Source organism: Lissotriton helveticus, chromosome 7 (genome assembly GCF_964261635.1).
Source record: "Lissotriton helveticus chromosome 7, aLisHel1.1, whole genome shotgun sequence".
Lineage (NCBI taxonomy): Eukaryota > Metazoa > Chordata > Amphibia > Caudata > Salamandridae > Lissotriton > Lissotriton helveticus.
Window position 1 is genome coordinate 662,743,110 of NC_136068.1, and position 19,757 is coordinate 662,762,866.

General features: G+C 43.7%; 1 protein-coding gene across 1 annotated transcript in view; it reads left to right on the forward strand.

Moving 5' to 3' along the window:
- Positions 1–19,757, forward strand: part of LOC144769216 (uncharacterized) — a 272,739-nt gene that overhangs the window by 135,365 nt on the left and 117,617 nt on the right. The window contains exon 5 of the mRNA XM_078653257.1: positions 18,153–18,203. Coding sequence (XP_078509383.1) covers positions 18,153–18,203 — 51 coding nt within the window. The remainder of the gene's footprint in view (positions 1–18,152; positions 18,204–19,757) is intronic.

Genomic DNA, 19,757 nt, shown 5'->3' on the forward strand with positions numbered 1-19,757 from the left:
TGGTACAAAATGGGGTGGTGATGGACGGAGCATCTGAACCAATCAAACACTCACACCCAGTCAACAGATCTGGGTTTAATCCATCACCGTTATTTAGCCCACTCTGCCACCCCAGTTCAGACATGGCCATATGCAAATCAGTCTGACCCTGTGCCTCATGGGAAGAGTCCAGCCCGAACTGCCAAGCCACATCTTCCCTGGACCGGAAACAAGCTTCCCCCCGCATGACTTTCTTGCCTTAGTCCTTTTTCCCCTGCTTTCCACATTGCTCTCTCTCTCTCCCTCCCTCTCACCCATTCGCTTTGCATTGCCCCCACCTATGGTTTCTGTGTTGCTACCCCCAACTACACCCTATGTATCTTCCACAACTCACTTTAAAAGTAAAAACACAATCACATATATATATATATGATATGATATATATATTACCTACTGGCAGTCGCCAGTAGGTATATATAGTTAGGATTTTTTTGAATAGGGATTTCTGAAAATTCTATGTTGAATAACTTTGGCGTTGATGGACGGAATTGGCTGAAATTTTCAGGAAAATGGCACATATTGTTTCTGAGCATCCCCTGAAAGTTTAGGGGGGTATCGTCAAGCGGGGGCCGAGAAAAAAGGGGGGTCCCAAAACGTGTTTTTAACATTGAGTTTTCCATAGGGCGGTTGGACTCACTTTTAGCTCGAACGGCTGAATGGATTTCCACAAAACTTGGCAAAATTGTAGGGACTGGTAGCCCGATGTGCCTTTGCTATGTCTCAAGATATATGCTCCAGTAGTTTTTACGAAAATTAACTTTGAAAAATATATATTGGGCTACATTGGGCTATATATATGTTAGAGCCCAAATGTAGCCCAATGTAGCCCAATGTAGCCCAAAGATGGCCACCAGAGACAAAAAAAAACAAATGTAGCCCAAATATCAGCAGGATGTAGCCCAACTATAGCCCAGTGACAGAATGTCCCAGAGTGTTCTAAAGAACAACTAGAGCGCCAACAGTCTTACTTATGACAAAAGTATGGCACACCTGAAGTCATCTTGATTGGAATAAAGTGTTAACACTTAAAACATTTAATTTGCAAAGGAACAAAATGAGGGGGTTCATTTTGCCATAGAAATTATGATTAGTGCTGAAGAAATAAAAATTAGGGCACATTTTGAGTGACTTTTCAAATCCTCTTATATTTCATTAAAACAATTCTGATATGCAGTCTACCAAGATGGCCACCAGAGACAAAAGAGCCCAAATGTAGCCCAAATATCAGCCAGATGTAGCCCAACTATAGCCCAATGACAGAATGTCCCAGAGTGTTCTAAAGAACAACTAGAACGCTAACAGTCTTACTTATGACAAAAGTATGGCACACCTGAAGTCATCTTGATTGGAATAAAGTGGTAACACTTAATACATTTAATTTGAAAAGGAACAACATGAGGGGTTTCATTTTGCCATAGAAATGTTATATATATATATATATTACCTACTGGCGGTCGCCAGTAGGTATATATAGTTAGGATTTTTTCTCTATGGGATTTTTGAAAATTCTATGTCTAATAACTTTGGCGTTTGTGGACGGAATTGGCTGAAATTTTCAGGAAAATGGCACATTTTGTTTCTGAGCAGCCCTTGAAAATTTGGGGGGGGGTTCGTCAAGGGGGGGCCGAGAAAAAAGGGGGGTCCCAAAACGTGTTTTTAACATTGAGTTTTCCATAGGGCGGTTGGCCTCACTTTTAGCCCGAACGGCTGAATGGATTTGCACGAAACTTGGCAAAATTGTAGGGACTGGTAGCCCGATGTGCCTTTTGTAGGTCTCAATATATGTGCTACAGTGGATTTTGAGAAAATAACGTTTAAAAAAAGATATATATCTGTAACAGCGGACCGGGCAGCGCTCCAGGACGCGTACTTTTCGCGCAACGGAGCTTTGTGAAGCGAAGCTGATTGGTTCTCCGGCGTCTGTCAACATTCCAAACAGTCCGTAGCGGCCGCCATCTTGTCTCTCGGTAGGATCGAGAGACAAGAGGAGGCGAAAGCGAAGGGGCAAATGACCATAAGGGGGAATAGTAGATCCTCGCTGACCCCCTAGGTTTGATGTGGAGGTTTTAAAAGGGCCCGCGGGGCAAAAAAAAAAAATAATAATAATAATCGAACGGCTGAATGGATTTGCACGAAACTTGGCAAAATTGTAGGGACTGGTAGCCCGATGTACCTTTGCTAGGTCTCAATATATGTGCTTCAGTGGATTTTGAGAAATTAACGTTCAAAAAAAGATATATATCTGTAACAGCGCACCGCTTCGCGTACTTTTCGCGTTACGGAGCTTTGCGAAGCGAAGCTGATTGGCTCTCCGGTGTCTGTAAACATTCCAAACAGTCCGTAGCGGCCGCAATCTTGTCTCTCGGTAGGATCGAGAGACAAGAGGAGGTCAAAGCGAAGGGGCAAATGACCATAAGGGGGCATAGTAGATCCTCGCTGACCCCCTAGGTTTGATGTGGAGGTTTTAAAAGGGCCCCGCGGGGCAAAAAATAATAATAATAATAATAATCGAACGGCTGAATGGATTTGCACGAAACTTGGTAAAATATTAGGGACTGGTAGCCCGATGTGCCTTTGCTAGGTCTCAATATATGTGCTTCAGTGCATTTTGAGAAATTAACGTTCAAAAACAAGATATATATATGTAACAGCGCTCCGCTTCGCGGAGATAAAATTATATCTGTATTACCTAGCTGTTGCTAACACCAGTTAGCGACGGCTAGTAGGAGATAGCGACCATCTTGGGCCCCACTTTGCATGTGAGTGATATTTATCACTAATGACATGCAAAGTGGGCATGCCAAGATGTTAGCGACTGGAAACAGTCGCTAACATCGCTATCTCCTATTATCAACTTTTGGAAATATTCGAGATAAGCGGGAATATCTCCAAAAAGTAACAGCTGCCCTGAGCAGTTCTTAGCCATGTTATCCAATGGGAGGTGGATAACATGGCTAAGAGCATTAGCTCGGTAATGCATGAATATCGCTGAGTTTTCAGCGATATTAATGCATTGCGGTCGTTTTTTATCGTATTTGCGATAAACCTTGATAATAGCAAGGTTTATCTGCGATAATTTCTGACGGTAAAAAAATCTTTGCAATGCATCGTTAGGGATAAATATCGCTTAACTTTGGTAATATGCCCCAACGTCTGTTAACGTTCGATTCGAAGGAAATCGGGAAGTGTTGAAAAACATTGTCTGCGCCATCTTGTCTTTTTTCAAATGCCACACTTTTGTCGTGCACGGCAGCCATTTTAGATGCCTTGACCAGACCCACTCTGTGCACGCTGTCGATCCTTAGCATGGCTCCCCACCCTCGCAAGCATCTCCCCCAGGCAGTGGTCACCCCCGCTCTCTGTCTTATGCATGGGTAATAAACCTCCCCCCATCTGCGCTGCTCTTCCCTGAGAATCACACCATGTGCCCGCCCGACACCTCCCTTTCGCCCTATTCACTACCGCACCCTCTGACACTCCTTTTCCTCTGTGTCCGATTGTCCAGGCTGGTCCTAGGGTATCAGCTAGCCCTGCAGATGTAGTTTATGGCCACAGCTGTAAAGAATCACCCCTCTTCAAAGGAGTTATAGTAGATCAAGGCCCACACTCGATGAGATCCGTCACAGCAGAAGCGTTGCTATTATCTGAAAACCATCCTGTATTGTGATTGGGGAGGGGACCGAGCGTGAAGCGGAAGATTCCAGGGATGACTCTTTGTACATCAAAGTTTTTACAATTATGTGTCACATTAAAAATATATAGCACTCCGACAAAGTAGTAAGATTATAAAACTTTAATAATTTATAAATATATACAAGAAAACAAAAATAGTAATAACATATAAACATTTTTAGGGAAAAACAACGAAGTAGCGGTCGGCTGTGCGAATAGTCCCAACGCAGCACAACGTCCAGATTTCCGGCGTGGGGCGTCGCGGGGGGTGGGTCATCAGTAGCAAACTGTTGTGCGAATAGTTCCAAGGCAGCAGAACGCGCTGAAATCTAGATGACACGAAAGTGATGTCTAGTAAGTTGCCACCCAGCAAATAACGGCGTGGGGCGTCGCGGGGGGTGGGTCATCAGTAGCAAACTGTTGTGCGAATAGTTCCAAGGCAGCAGAACGATGGCACCAAGGTGATGTCCAGTAAGTTGCCGCACTGGTTTTGGTATCCTACAATGCTGCTCCGAATAACGGCGTGGGGCGCCCCGGGGGAGGCGGCGTGAACGGGCCTCTCCAGGTGGAGTGTCATCTGTTGTAGTGGGGCGCCCCTTTACCGTTTCAGTTGCCATTCCGTCCGTTTTTGGTCCACTGTGTCAAAAGCCGCAATTCAGCTGAGTTGCGCCCACTCTTGCGGTGCAGCGATAGGCGGCTGTCACAGGACTCTCAAAATGGCGGCAGGCTCTTTCCTTTTTGGGCCTGGTCCACTGAAATGGCCCTGGGACACCTTGGAAATCGGACGCTTGTCTGCTAGGTCTTGGACCCCATTCTCGAAAGCGTCCCCTCCGCCTTGAGAATTCATCAAAAGTTTTGGGGGCCCCGACTCCTGCAGGCTTCTGGTGGGGAGCGGCTGCCATGATTGCTCGCGGAATGACCACGACGGAGCTACGAGATGGTGGTGCTCTCATGCTGACGCCAGCTTCAGTCTGAAACATCCAGAAACAAGGTGGGGCTTTCATCGTTTGGGAAAAAAAAAAAGTTTTCATCCAATGAAAAGTGTTGTTTTTAGGTCATATGATCAAGCCTTCCATCATTAGGAAACCAAAAGTAAAATGAACCAATGAAAAGTTTTATAAACAAGTCACATGACCTGTTATGCGGCATAGGGTATAAAATGCGGAGAAAATACGTTGGCACGTGAGGCGGCGTCAGTAGCGGACCGATGTGCGAATAGGCCGAAGGCAACACAACGCGCCAAGATCCGGATGGCACCGAGGGGGTGTCCAGCAAGTTGCAGCACTGGTGTGGCCATCCTACAATGCTGAAAGTCGGCGTGGGGCGCCCCGTTGGCCTGTGAGTTTGCGTCAGTAGCGGACCGATGTGCGAATAGGCCGAAGGCAGCACAACGCGCCAAGATCCGGATGGCACCGAGGTGGTGTCTAGTAAGTTGCCGCACTGGTGTGGCCATCCTACAATGCTGAAAGTCGGCGTGGGGCGCCCCGTTGGCCTGTGAGATGGCGTCAGTAGCGGACCGATGTGCGAATGGGGCCAAAGGCAGCGCAACAATATTTTCTGACTAGAAGACACCACAAGGCGCTGAGATGCCAAGATCCGGATGGCACCGAGGTGATGTCTAGCAAGTTGTGGCACTGGTGTGGCCATCCTACAATGCTGAAACTCGGCGTGGGGCGCCCCGTTGGCCTGTGAATTTGCGTCAGTAGCGGACCGATGTGCGAATAGGCCGAAGGCAGCACAACGCGCCAAGATCCGGATGGCACCGAGGTGGTGTCTAGTAAGTTGTCGCACTTCTGTGGCCATCCTACAATGTTGAAAGTCGGCGTGGGGCGCCCCGTTGGCCTGTGAGATGGCGTCAGTAGCGGACCGATGTGCGAATGGGGCCAAAGGCAGCGCAACAATATTTTCTGATTTGAAGACACCACAAGGCGCTGAGATGCCAAGATCTGGATGGCACCGAGGTGGTGTCTAGCAAGTTGTGGCACTGGTGTGGCCATCTTACAATGGTAAAAGTCGGCGTGGGGTGCCCTGTTGGCCTGTGAGATGGTGTCAGTAGCGGACTGATGTGCGAATGGGGCCAAAGGCAGCGCAACAATATTTTCTACAATATTTTCGGAGTAGAAGACACCACAAGGCGCTGAGATGCCAAGATCCGGATGGCACCGAGGTGATGTCTAAGTTGCGGACCGATGTGCGAATGGGGCCAAAGGCAGCGCAACAATATTTTCTGAAGAGAATACACCACAAGGCGCTGAGATGCCAAGATCCGGATGGCACCGAGGTGATGTCTAAGTTGCGGACCGATGTGCGAATGGGGCCAAAGGCAGCGTAACAATATTTTCTGTATGGAAGATACCAGTAGGCGTTGAGATGCCAAGATTCGGATGGCACCGAGGTGATGTCTAGCAAGTTGTGGCACTGGTGTGGCCATCGTACAATGGTAAAAGTCGGCGTGGGGCGCCCTGTTGGCCTGTGAGATGGTGTCAGTAGCGGACTGATGTGCGAATGGGGCCAAAGGCAGCGCAACAATATTTTCTGACTGACACCACAAGGCGCTGAGATGCCAAGATCCGGATGGCACCGAGGTGATGTCTAAGTTGCGGACTGATGTGCGAATGGGTCCAAAGGCAGCGTAACAATATTTTCTGTATGGAAGATACCACTAGGCGTTGAGATGCTAAGATTCGGATGGCACCGAGGTGATGTCTAGCAAGTTGCTGTACTGGTGTGGTCATCCTACAATGCTGAAACTCGGCGTGGGTCGCCCCATTAGCCTGTGAGATGGCGTCAGTAGCGGACCGATGTGCGAATAGGCCGAAGGCAGCACAACGCGCCAAGATCCGGATGTCACCGTGGTGGTTTCATAGTTGAGAGGCACTTCATCTGCAGTGGGGCGCCGAGATCCGGATGGCACCGAGGTGATGTCTAGCAAGTTGCTGTACTGGTGTGGTCATCCTACAATGCTGAAAGTCGGTGTGGGGCGCCCCATTAGCCTGTGAGATGGCGTCAGTAGCGGACTGATGTGCGAATGGGGCCAAAGGCAGCACAACGCGCCAAGATCCGGATGGCACCGAGGTGGTGTCCAGCAAGTTGCCGCACTGGTGTGGCCATCCTACAATGCTGCGCCGAAAGTCGGCGTGGGGCGCCCCGTTGGCCTGTGAGTTCGCGTCAGTCAGTGGGGGCTGTTTGAGGATCTGACTGCATTGGAAAGCAATGTGATGCTGTGCGTCGCCCCCAAGATGGAGGTTCCTCGGCTGCAGTGGGGCGCCCCTTGGTGTTTCACTCGCTATGCAGCTGAGTTGCGTGCGCACTTGTGGCGAATAGGCCGAAGGCAGCACAACGCACCGAGATCTGGATGGCACCGAGGTGGTGTCCAGCAATTTGCCGCACTGGTGTGGCCATCCTACAATGCTGCGCCGAAAGTCGGCGTGGGGTGCCCCGTTGGCCTGTGAGGTGGCGTCAGTAGCGGACCGATGTGTGAATAGGCCGGAACCAGCACAAGGCGCCAAGATCCGGATGGCACCGAGGTGGTGTCATAGTTGAGAGTTCTGAGCAGCGCTTGTAACACTGTCTGAAGCTTATTTGCACCTGCTGCAGCTTCACTATTGCCCTGGTGTGGCCTAAGATCGCCCATGACATAGGCGGCCACCTCCCGGGGTCCGGCTGAACTTTTTTCCTTTTCCTTTGTGCATCTTGTCCCACAATCCGTTTGACCTGAAGACACGACCAGGTCCCTGAATGTGTGCAGGGGGACGCTATTGATTGAATCAAAATGGCGGCTTCACACAAAGCTGACTCAAGCGTTGCTGCTGATGCTATACAGACAAAAACTGGTTTTCAGTTTGTACATTCTTCAGGATTTTTCCATCCAAGGCTGGTTGAGAGTTTGTAGAACAATGGCTTCAGATTTTCAACATACTACTCTTCAACATTCTTCCTAAATGTAACAATGTGAGACTCACTAGGAGAACGGTGTAGTGAGGGCCACAAACGGCTGTTTATCTTTCCTGTCAAAATGCTGCCAACAATATTTTCGGAATGGAAGACAACACAAGGCGCCGAGATCCGGATGGCACCGAGGTGGTGTCTAGCAAGTTGCCGCACTGGTGTGGCCATCCTACAATGCTGCGCCGAAAGACGGCGTGGGGTGCCCGAAGGAAGTGTCCTTATCCAGGGGATTATCGCTGTATCATGTCCTCCACTAAAATGGCCCTGGGACACCTTAGAACTCGGACGCTCGATTTTTTTTTCCTTTCCTGTACATGCAAAAAAAGGTAAATGCCCGGTACGTTACACGCTTCATCTGCCACGATGAACTCTCCAGAGGAACCGAAAAAAAATATAGTTGTGGTAACTATACCATGCATCGTCATATGGAGAGGAGGCACCAATTAATTATAGTGCTGCATAAAAGAGAGATTTGGAGGAGAACCCCTGACCTGCTAGTACATTCATCAAAGAAGTGGCACTGAGAGCTTCAGAGGCAAGGGAAACGGTCCCAAATATTTAGAAGAACTTTGGAAAGATTAAAATGACATGTTTAGATTGTGGCAAATTAATTTCATGTGGACAGATGAGTGTTACTCTAATAAATACAGCATATGAACATCATCATAGTCGATGGTTGGTAGAGACATTTTGACTATATCCTGGACCTGCCCGTCCTCGCCCAAAATGGCGCCGGAATAAATGGGACTCGTAACTCCTTGTTGTGTACTGGTTGCAGAACCTTGAAATCACGAGATACGTATGCAGTTTTGAAGCACATGGCGGGCGGGGACGAGAATTGATTGAATATTTCGACATCCCTATTGATATTAAGTTCTGATGTGTTATTGATTACTGTACTGTTGAAAGTTCGAATTAACGTCACCCATGGTACTTGCCCGCAAATGTATATCTAGATAATTTTATTGTAACTGGCCCTGTCGTATTTTAATTATAAAATGTACGTCCATCGATTCCGTAACTGTTAGACACCTTAGTTCTTGCAACCTAATGGCCCGCCCGTTACGTTCCTCTACAGTCTAAATGTCTACTCATCATATACGATTACAGTTTGCTCCGTGGCCGGCCCACGTGGTTATAGGCTCGTATTTGTATAATGAAATTTTCACAATAAAGGTTTTTAAAAGAAAACATGGTAGTAGTATATACATTGGTAAAGTTTTTAATAATAGTCACTGTTTTAGAATCATTAAAAGGCAAGTGAAATAAAGCAGACCAATTACATGAAGGGTAAAAGGTATAATACGAAGGAACGCAGAAAAGATAAATGGTCAAGGGCTGTTGTGTTTTCTATTCCTGCAACATAAAGTGATCGATAAGAATCTCATATTCAGGCGTATCGGCGACTAAGACAGCAGGTCGACCCTCTTTTGCTCAACGGCTCCGTCATGGGACGAAGAAACGCTCTTTTTCTCGAAAAAAGAATATATTTTACTTGCAGGACAGTTGTAAAATTTCCGGGAAAGTACATTAGCCTGGAACATTATAACATATATTTAAGAAAAAATAATGTTCGGAAGTAATGAAAAGCGTAATTTTTAGGTCATATGACCAAGCCTTTCATCATTACAATAAGAAAAGTAAAATGAACCAATGAAAAGTTTTATTAACAAGTCACATGACTTGTTATGCTTACGTTACGCGCTGCGCGCCCCGGATGACTTCCGGATGCGCTAACGCGGCGCGTCATATGACGCATTACGCGACAACGCAGGTCCAGAATATAGTCAAAATGTCTCCACCAACCAGCAGTCGAAACACAACCCCTTTCAGCAGGCTAAATAGTTCTGTTAAATGACAACAGAAGGGACAGGCAACAAGAACCATCAGTCAAAGAGGGGAGGGCTAGTTCTTCTCTACCGGGTTACATTGGGGCGCTACCGGAACTGATCGAATTGGTAGTCTATAGTGTTTCTGGATGTTTCAGACTGAAGCTGGGGTTAGCATGAGAGCAGCATCATTTCGTAGCTCCGTCGTGGCCATTCCGCAACCAATCATGGCAGCCGCTCTTTATCGTTATTTTGGGCGGGGTGGGTGGCAGAGCCGAGCTGTTTTGCAGCCATCATTGTGTGGAGTTCAGTTCATCTCACTAGTTTTGTATTTGTCATGAGGGGTTGTTCCTAATGTTTCTATTTTAGCGAGGTCAAAAAGAGATCCCATTAGTGGCCTACTGATTTTGCTCGATTCCTTTTCTTTTTTTTTACACGATTTTTCGTTATCTGCAAAGACTAAACAGAATATTGCGACTCTGTGTTTGTTTGTAAATAGAGAATGAACCAAAGTGAACTAATTCTAAAACAGTAAATACTTGGATAACAATCAATCAAATGGAGAGAGAAGCAGGCACGACGGATTACAACGGGGGCAAAGGCCTGCGTTAACTACCTTTCACTATCTGCAAAGAGAGAGTACTCCTAATAGAAATGAGGGGGGGGGCACCATTCAAAGCAGATCAGTGTGCATAAACACGAAAATGTTTTCACTTACCACGTACTTGACATTCGACAGCTTATGATATTTGCTATTATAAAACCATTGAAATTCACTGAAAAAACCATAGGTTATAGACCATATATAGTTAGGAATTAGCATTTACAAAACCTTGAAAATTCTCTGAAAAAACCATAGGTTATAGACCATATATAGTTAGGAATTAGCATTTAAAAAACCTTATTTTACTCACACAAAACCATTGAAATTCCATATATAGTTAGTTGCACTAACTATATATCGCGCACCCGCAATCCACTGCTGATCATGTCACATATTACATCATTCATGACATGGTCAGTGACATCACTGATGACATCACTGATGACATCTCAAATGACATCACTGATGACATCACTGATGACATCTCAAATGACATCACTGATGACATCACTGATGACATCTCAAATGACATCACTGATGACATCACTGATGACATCTCATTTGACATTACTGATCACATCACTGATGTCATCATTCGTGTGATAATACGATGAACCTCTTCAGACTCTAATATAACCTTAGATACACTCAGTGTAAACAGACACTCATAGACTGTCACTCATCCATGGAGTTACTCAGACACTTAGTCAGTCATGCAAAGAATCAATCACACCTCCATTTCCTCAACTATACAGTTATACACACCTTACTTATTCAAACATATACTAAAACATATTTACTCACTTATACAATCCTGGATACAAGTTCACAATGATCCATACAGCCACTCACACATTCACTGGCTCTTATGCACAGTTATTTATATATGTCAACTCTCACATGTACTGTGTTTTACATATGTACTTACTTTGACATGTAGCACTGAGATATCCATTCACTCACCAATACACTCATGCACACAGTCAACCGCCCATACAGCTGTTTCCACATGCACTTTTGAACCCATACATCTAGTCAATCAACTGCTCACACATCTATGCAGAGAGTCATACACCTCCCAGCCACCCACACACACACTCAGTCTCCCATACAAATGCTTGGGCAACCAATCAATAACCCATACAGTTAATCATATAGCTAATGATCAACACATGCAGCAGTTTACAGAACAACAGACATAATGATGCACAAATTAAGACAGTTTAGTCACTAACCCATGCACTCAGTGAGACACATTTAATCAGTCACTCATACAGTCAGCCATGCCCCTACTAAATCCTTCATCAAGACACTTATACATCCACTCATTCTTCAATATGTAAGACATATTTTAACTTTACAGAATTATACAGTCACTGGATGTAGTCATCAGTGATGTCATTTGAGATGTCATCAGTGATGTCATCAGTGATGTCATTTGAGATGTCATCAGTGATGTCATCAGTGATGTCACTGACCATGTCATGAATGATGTAATATGTGACATGATCAGCAGTGGATTGCGGGTGCGCGATATATAGTTAGTGCAACTAACTATATATGGAATTTCAATGGTTTTGTGTGAGTAAAATAAGGTTTTTTAAATGCTAATTCCTAACTATATATGGTCTATAACCTATGGTTTTTTCAGTGAATATATATATATATATATAACACTCCACCTTTGCCAGTCAGAGCAATGCTGCTGTCGTGAGCGGTCCAGGTAAGGTCACTGGCCAGCCTCGAAATTCTCTCCAAATACCTCTCACATCAAGAAGTAGACCTGGACACTCAGCGTTTGCAGTTAATCCTTTATTCTTGACAGGAAAAAAGTCGACGCGTTTCACCTTTACGGCTTGTTCACGCTCGTCTGGTCGACAACAAACGACCATTCTTAAATTCCCAAAACACACCCAACGTGTAGGTCATGTGATAACCCAAGTAAATGGGGAGGACATTTTAGGCTAGTCAAAATCGCATTGAATATATACATAATATGTCATATATCGTATCCAAAATACATGCACTTGTTTAAAAGCAAATGAATGTCAAACTTGTTTAGGCCTGTATTTATGCATACGTGCAAGTTTCATTATAAAACAAGTGTGCAAATATTTCTTTATGCATACGATAATGTGCACGTCATGACAATAGCGTATTTTGACCCTGTCTATTTGATCAGTTTGATATTTTACATAGATAATTCAAAATTGAATATTCATCCACACAAGTTGCGCCCAAGTGGGCTAATTCATATTGTCCTGATAGCCTAAAATTAAAAAATGCCTAATTCCATCATCATAAATATCATGAAGTCCTTGGTTCTATCATACTCCTGATCCGTCAGAAGTCATTGCCATGTCATGCCATGCAATTGCCATTAGTCCTCCACATTAATCTGAAAAATTAAAATATTAAAATCAGAAACAGACGGCTGACAACTCTACAAATAACATTCTGTACATTATTCATTCATATAAATGAACCTTCAATTCTTCACTCATGTTAAGTCCCATTGGGTGCAAGCATTGAAAATCTATGATATACTTAGATTCCAGTTTTCTAAGGGATAATTCATAATTGCCTCCTCTTATACCCAGATCCACAGAATCTATTACCACCATGAGTAACAAGGTTTCATTCTGCATGTGTGTTTCGAAAAAATGTCTCGCGACAGGATACAGTTTGTTGTGGGAGCGTATGGCTCGCAGATGTTCTAATACTCTCTTCTTGGCCTCATGTTTGGTGCTCCCCACATACCATCTATTACACGGGCATATCAGTACATACACACTGTATGGAGTATTACATGTAAGATGTTTGCGAATGATAAATTCTCTGTCAGTCCCCAGAATAGTCAGACTTTTACAACTCCTACTGTTTCTGCACGCTTTACATTTGCCGCAGCAAGTAAAACCACTGCGCGTGTCTTTTTTTCTCTTACCACTTTCGGTGACATAGTTTTGACTGAGTTCATCACGTAAAGTTCTTCCCTTACGGAAAGTGATCTGAGGGTTTTCTTGGAGGTATTTTCTCAAATGTTCGTCTGTGTTCAGAACATGCCAATGTTTTTTAAGGATTTTGTGAACTTCATATGACTGACCTGTAAAGGTAGTTATACATCTGACTGTATCTGTTGACTCTTTTGTCTCTCTTGGATGTAGCAATTCCTCCCTCGTTTTGGTATCGACACGTTGTGTCGCTCTATTAATCACCTGTTTGCTGCACCCTCGGCTCAAAAAACGTTGACACATAACATCTTGCTCCTCTTTGAACCCCTCCAAAGTACTGCAATTCCGCTTGGCGCGTAATAACTCGCCATACGGAATGCTGTACAGTAAGTTCTTAGGATGGCAGCTTGAGGCTCTGAGGATGCTATTGCCTGCTGTACTTTTTCTGAAGAGTTTTGTAGTTAGTCTGTCATTTCTCACTTCAACTTTTACATCCAAAAACTCCATACAAGTCTGACTGATGTGTTCTGTTAGATGTAAGTTGAAACCATTGTTATTTAATTTATCAACAACAAATTGTTTCGCTGAAATGGCATCCCCATTCCAAATGAAAAATGTCTTCAATGTATCGCAGCCACAGGGCCACGTTGTCAAATTCTGCCATTTCCCTGACGACCTGCTCCTCCCACCAGCCCATAAAGAGGTTGGCATAGCTGGGGGCGAAGCAGGTCCCCATGGCTGTGCCCTGTGACTGGCGATACAGAACATCATCAAAGTAAAAGAAATTGTTGGTTAAACAAAACTCAATCATTGCCACAATCATTTGTGAGTGATAGAGTAAGGAAATTGATCTGGTTTTCAAGAAATGTTTTATTGCTGCCACTCTCAAATTGTGTTTAATACTCATATAAAGACTGCTCATGTCCAAAGTCACCAAGGTAAAGTTAGACTCCCAATGGATTTCATTGATGGTACTGAGGAAGTGAGTAGTGTCTCTAATGTAAGATGGTAAGGCGATCACAAAAGGTCTTAGATAGTGATCTATATATCTGGAAGTGTTTTCCAATGAAGATCCAATAGAGGATACTATGGGGCGACCCGGGGGATTCAGCTGGTCTTTGTGTAGCTTGGGGAGAAGATATAAGATAGGTATCTTAGGATGGGCACAGTATAAATACTGATATTCTTCCCATTCTATTAGCCCTTTGACCCTCCATTCCAGCAGAAGTTCTCTAAACAAGGTGTGAGATTCTAACAATTTGTCTTTATTACATATGCTGTAACATTTATCATCACTTAGTTGTCTAATACCTTCTGAGAGATACTTGTCCTTGTCCATCACTACAACATTACCCCCTTTGTCAGATTGTCTAATGACAATATCAGGGTCCCATTTGAGTGTTTCTAATGCCATATATTGTTTGTTTGACAGAATCTTATTACCAATGGATGTCTTGTTGTACCGTATTTTCAACAGGTCATTTAAAACCCCCCGTTCAAACACATCAATTGCATCACATTGAATTGCTGGCAAAAATGTGACTTTGGGTTTGAAATTGGAACCTGGATTGATGTTACTCTCAGTTCCCCATGTGTCCCATTCAGGTGTAGTCTCTGTGTCTACTTCATCCATATGTAGCTCATGCAACAATTCTACATCATTGACATCCAGATTACTGGAAACATTAATGTTACTCACAGTTCCTTTGTCTTTGGGTTTGGTGCAGAACCACTTCTTCAGTTTAAGCTTGCGTGAGAAGAGGAAGAGGTCTATGCGTGTTTGTGCAAAATTCAAATTTTGAGAGGGACAAAACGATAAACCCAATGCCAAGGTATCACTTTCGTCTTGGGTTAAAATTCGCTTTGATAAATTTACAACTGTCATGATCATTAAGCATGGGCGGATTTTGCGGATCCACGATTCGCGGATTCAGCGGATTCACGGATCGTGGATCCGCAAAATCCGCGGATTCAGCGGATTTGCGGATTTGGGGGCGGGGCTTCCTCGAGCGTGTGGGCGGGGCCAAACGGACGGGGCTTCCACGCGAGCGCACATGCCTCTTGTGTGTCTAAAAGGTCAGAGACCGATCAGAGCAGCAGATTAAGAGACAGAAGCCCCTGGTCACAGGAACAGCACGGGGGTTGCGCTCGTATGCTGAATGAGTCACTGCATTTGCGCTTCAACTAGTTCCAGCGACCAAGTGTGTGTCACTATGCAATCGCGCCGAAGTGCGCAGGGGTCCCTTGAGTGAAATGTCCATCATAGTGGGTAAATGGCGGGAAGACGGTGCACACCTCGAGTGTGTGGGCGGGGCCAAACGGACGGGGCGTCCATGCGAGCATGCCTCTTGTGTGTATAAAAGGTCAGAGACCGATCAGAGCAGCAGATTAATTTTTGGGCTGATGAATGAGTCACTGAATTTAAGCTTCAACTAGGGCACATGCTTTATTGATATTTGCAAGTGTTTCCTGTTGAGGTTTATTTTTTTGTGCCAGGACCGTCGTGCCCGAATGAACCCTGCCCTTCATATTTATTCAAGAAGACACCACTGTTGAAATAATTTACGATGGCGCCGGCAAGCTGCCAGCGCCATCCTGCAAAAGTTACTTAATTAGCTTCAACAGGAAGCTCCAACTGCTAAAATAAAGCAGGCGCTCGAGCCCCTGCTGTATCTTATCTGTTAGAGCTTCCTGTTGAAGCTAATTAAGTAACTATTGCAGGATGGGCGCTGGCAGCTTGCCGGCGCCATCGTTAATTAGGCGCGCTTGAACTTTTGACCGCAAAATCCGCTCCGATCGCGGATTGCGGATTTTCGGCAAATCCGCGAGAGTTCGCGGATTGCGGATTTGCCGAAAATCCGCAAAATCCGCGATCGGAGCGGATTTTGCGCTCATGCTTAATGATCATTTCTGCTTTTTGCTCCTTGTTGCCATTCCCATTGGAGCTTGTGCGACGTTTGTACCCCCTCTTTTTTGCTTTTTTGTTGCGTTGGTTCCTCCTCTGTTTCCACGCCCTCGACCTCTCTGATTTCCCACGTTCTGAAACGACTCTGTCCTGTTTTGACTTAACATCTGGAACTGTAACAAAAAATTTGGCTTCTTTTTTGGATCCATTGCAGCTTCCAGGACAGTCTCACTGTTGGATGAGACAGAGCCCTCAGATATTTTCCCGTCAGATACATGGCTTTCTACCACTTCTTGGCAGCCGCCTATTGAAGCAGAGCTTGTGATTGCCATCCCTGTTGTATCAAAAAGATGATCGTATTTTTTCTGGAAAGTTAGAGTACGCCCCGATTGGTAGTCTTTGAAATCACGAATAAACTTGCGTTGTTTTTTTACAGTGATTTCCTGTTCAAGTTTGTCCATATTTATTGCCAGATTTATTTGATATTCATCTAATGCTTCTTTGGACATCATAAGACTGACTTCCGATAGCAATTTTTCAATTTCCAGTAATAATTTAGCATGATCTTTGATGGCATATTTCACCAGTATCTTCATCATGATGTACGAGCAGTTCCCAGAGTTGTCTGACCATTCTTCTAACATTTCTTGGTCAGGATCCTCATAGGTGGGGATGGTAAAAATTCGAAGTCCTCTTGGTACTCTTTTTACATCGATATACCTTTGCAGTGATTCTGCCTACCACCATTTGGAAAGTTCTTTTCTGTATAGTTTCTCCAACATACCCAATTTTGTCTGTAAATTCGTTTCCAAAGTAATATTGGCCGAAATTTGTGCATCTTCAATGCGATTGCCTGTCTCCGTGAAGAATAGTTTAATGGCCGTCTGTTTGCGACGAGCATCCAAATTTCCCGTCATATTGTAGAATGTTGGGTCTGCAAACGCTGTGCGCGTGTACTCGCTAGTTGTTTAGGAATAAGTTCACACACGCTCTCCGTCTCCCAGGTGCTTGCGTCTAGCTTGCTCAGTGACAGGGACAGCAGGAACCTTACTTGAAGTTCCCCGTAGGTGTATCCCACCTATCGAGTATTTCTTTCAAGACCCGCTACTCCCGTCACCCGAGAAAGACGAAAAATAAATACTGTGGTGCTCCGTTCACATCACCTTGACATCAACGGTGTATAACTTCAATGTTTCATCAGGCGGTATGTCCCTAGCCCAGTGAATGGCTTCCACACACCCAGGAGGTCAGCTGCAGCTCTATTGAATTAGAAAACACTCCACCTTTGCCAGTCAGAGCAATGCTGCTGTCATCAGTGATGTCACTGACCATGTCATGAATGATGTAATATGTGACATGATCAGCAGTGGATTGCGGGTGCGCGATATATAGTTAGTGCAACTAACTATATATGCGAATTTCAATGGTTTTGTGTGAGTAAAATAAGGTTTTGTAAATGCTAATTCCTAACTATATATGGTCTATAACCTATGGTTTTTTTCAGTGAATATATATATATATATTTCTTTTTTTTGCGATTCAACTTGGATTAGTAAATAAAAAAACAAGGCTATTGTAATTTTGTAGGCGCATTCTTGTTCTGCTTGCCTTCGAAATAAATTGAGCTACAGCATTACAGGGTTTTCAAAATATTCTTCCTTAGCCATGTTGAAAACTATATATGCGAATTTCAATGGTTTTGTGTGAGTAAAATAAGGTTTTGTAAATGCTAAGTCCTAACTATATATGGTCTATAACCTATGGTTTTTTCAGTGAATATATATATATATATATTTCTTTTTTTTGCGATTCAACTTGGATTAGTAAATAAAAAAACAAGGCTATTGTAATTTTGTAGGCGCATTCTTGTTCTGCTTGCCTTCGAAATAAATTGAGCTACAGCATTACAGGGTTTTCAAAATATTCTTCCTTAGCCATGTTGAAAAGTATGTGGGATGCTCTACAGCTTCCAAAGTAGATATGTCCCAAAGGCGGGACCTATTGGCTTTCCCAAAGCATGTTGCTATATTATCTACATGCCAATTATTTATCATACAATGTTGCATGCCCCCTTTCAGTTAGAGTTAAGATGCATGTATCTAAAAAGGTTAATACCGTTTTTGAAAACTGAAATGGTATATTATGCAAGTGAAGTCGCCTTTTTTGTTCTTTCTTGTAACTATTTATTTTACATTGTCTTTTAGAAAGATGCGTCTTGTCTTCTTGGTCTTCTTAAACCTGTGCTTGATCTTGTGGTAAGTATATTTGTATCTAATCCATAATGTAGTCCTTAATCTCTATTTAATCTAAGACCCTGGTCTGTTTTCATGCACATGGTATTTTTTCCGATAAATAGTGTCGTTTGTGTATGGCCTGCTTGATCTACGAATGCAACTGCCAGAACAGGGAGCTGATGTGCTCTATCCTGACAGTGAATTTGTGCTTTATATACTTCATCCTCACTCACTGGGTCTTCAAGGATCAGAGGGAATCAATGCAAGTGTGGCTGTTATAAAACTTTTCTCCTCTGTTACCATTTCTCACTTAGCTACCAATAGATGAATAACTGTACTGCACTGTGAAGTTAATACCTTGTGCTGGAAAACATGACAAACTTTTTGACTAACCAACAAATTAAATTACACTATGAGATGTACATTCATGGTGATGTATAATCTTCCCTTATTTTGAAAGTCTCTCCGGACTTAAGGTAAGTGGTAGATGGTAGAAAAGTGCAAGACTACCTTAATTGTGTTCAACTCATTTCCACAGCCTTGTTGGATACCATGGAAGCATGAATCTATGCCACCCTCTGTTTCTGCTCAATGTCGGAAGAGGGCTGTATGGAAGATTAGAGAAGGAACACCATTAGAATAATTTATTAATACTCTACTTTAATTCAGGCAAGACAGAGCTCACAATTACAAGCACCCCCAGCATTTGGGCATAGAAGAGAATACAACCTTAATCAGCAAGTAAAGTAAAACGTAATCATTAGAATATCTCCTCCCACTCCCCAGACAACAAATAACTATTTTTCTTTTGGTTAAAAAAGAAGGCACCCCCCCCCCCCCCCCTTCCCAATTATATTTAGGAGTATGACTGCTTTGCCCCTGTTAAGCCCAAGAGCCGATTTCTGTGTCTCTTTTATCTCCGATTCTTCTGTTTTTTGTTCCCTGTTTCTCCTGATCTCTCATCCGTTGGACTAGTGCTGCAACCTATGCTGCCAGTATATGTTTATTACCAAGATCAATGTCTTAGTTTTAGAATTAACTTTTAAAAAGCAGATGTTGTACTTCTTTTTGTAGCACTATTCATACTCTGAAAGCCCTCCTCATGTGGTGTTCTTTCATCCCAACCTCAGGCTCTCTTCTTTTTGTTTGAATTTTCACTAAACTGGTATCTCCATCACTTCAATTATGAAAATATCTTTCTCCACGAAGGGAAAATGGACCTCATCTTTTCCAAATACATCACTTTAAAACATGCTTGGACTAACCAATTTGCTGTCACTGACCAAAACACGCACTCTGTCCATCTCCTTTCTTGCAATATTGATAACCAATGTCTACTCAGTCTCTCCCCATAACAATCTCAGTATTAGCTGTTTCAAGATCTTTGGTGCACCTATCTAAGAAGCTTTTTTTATCTCAAATAGCCCTTATTTAATCTCATTAGTCAGTTTCAGTCCTGTCTACTGTATCCATTCGTTTTAACCTACATGTAGAGCTACCAAAAATAACTGTATTTTTTTCTTCTCATTGTAATTCCACATCTTCAAGGTACCACATTGTCTCTTTCCCGTAATT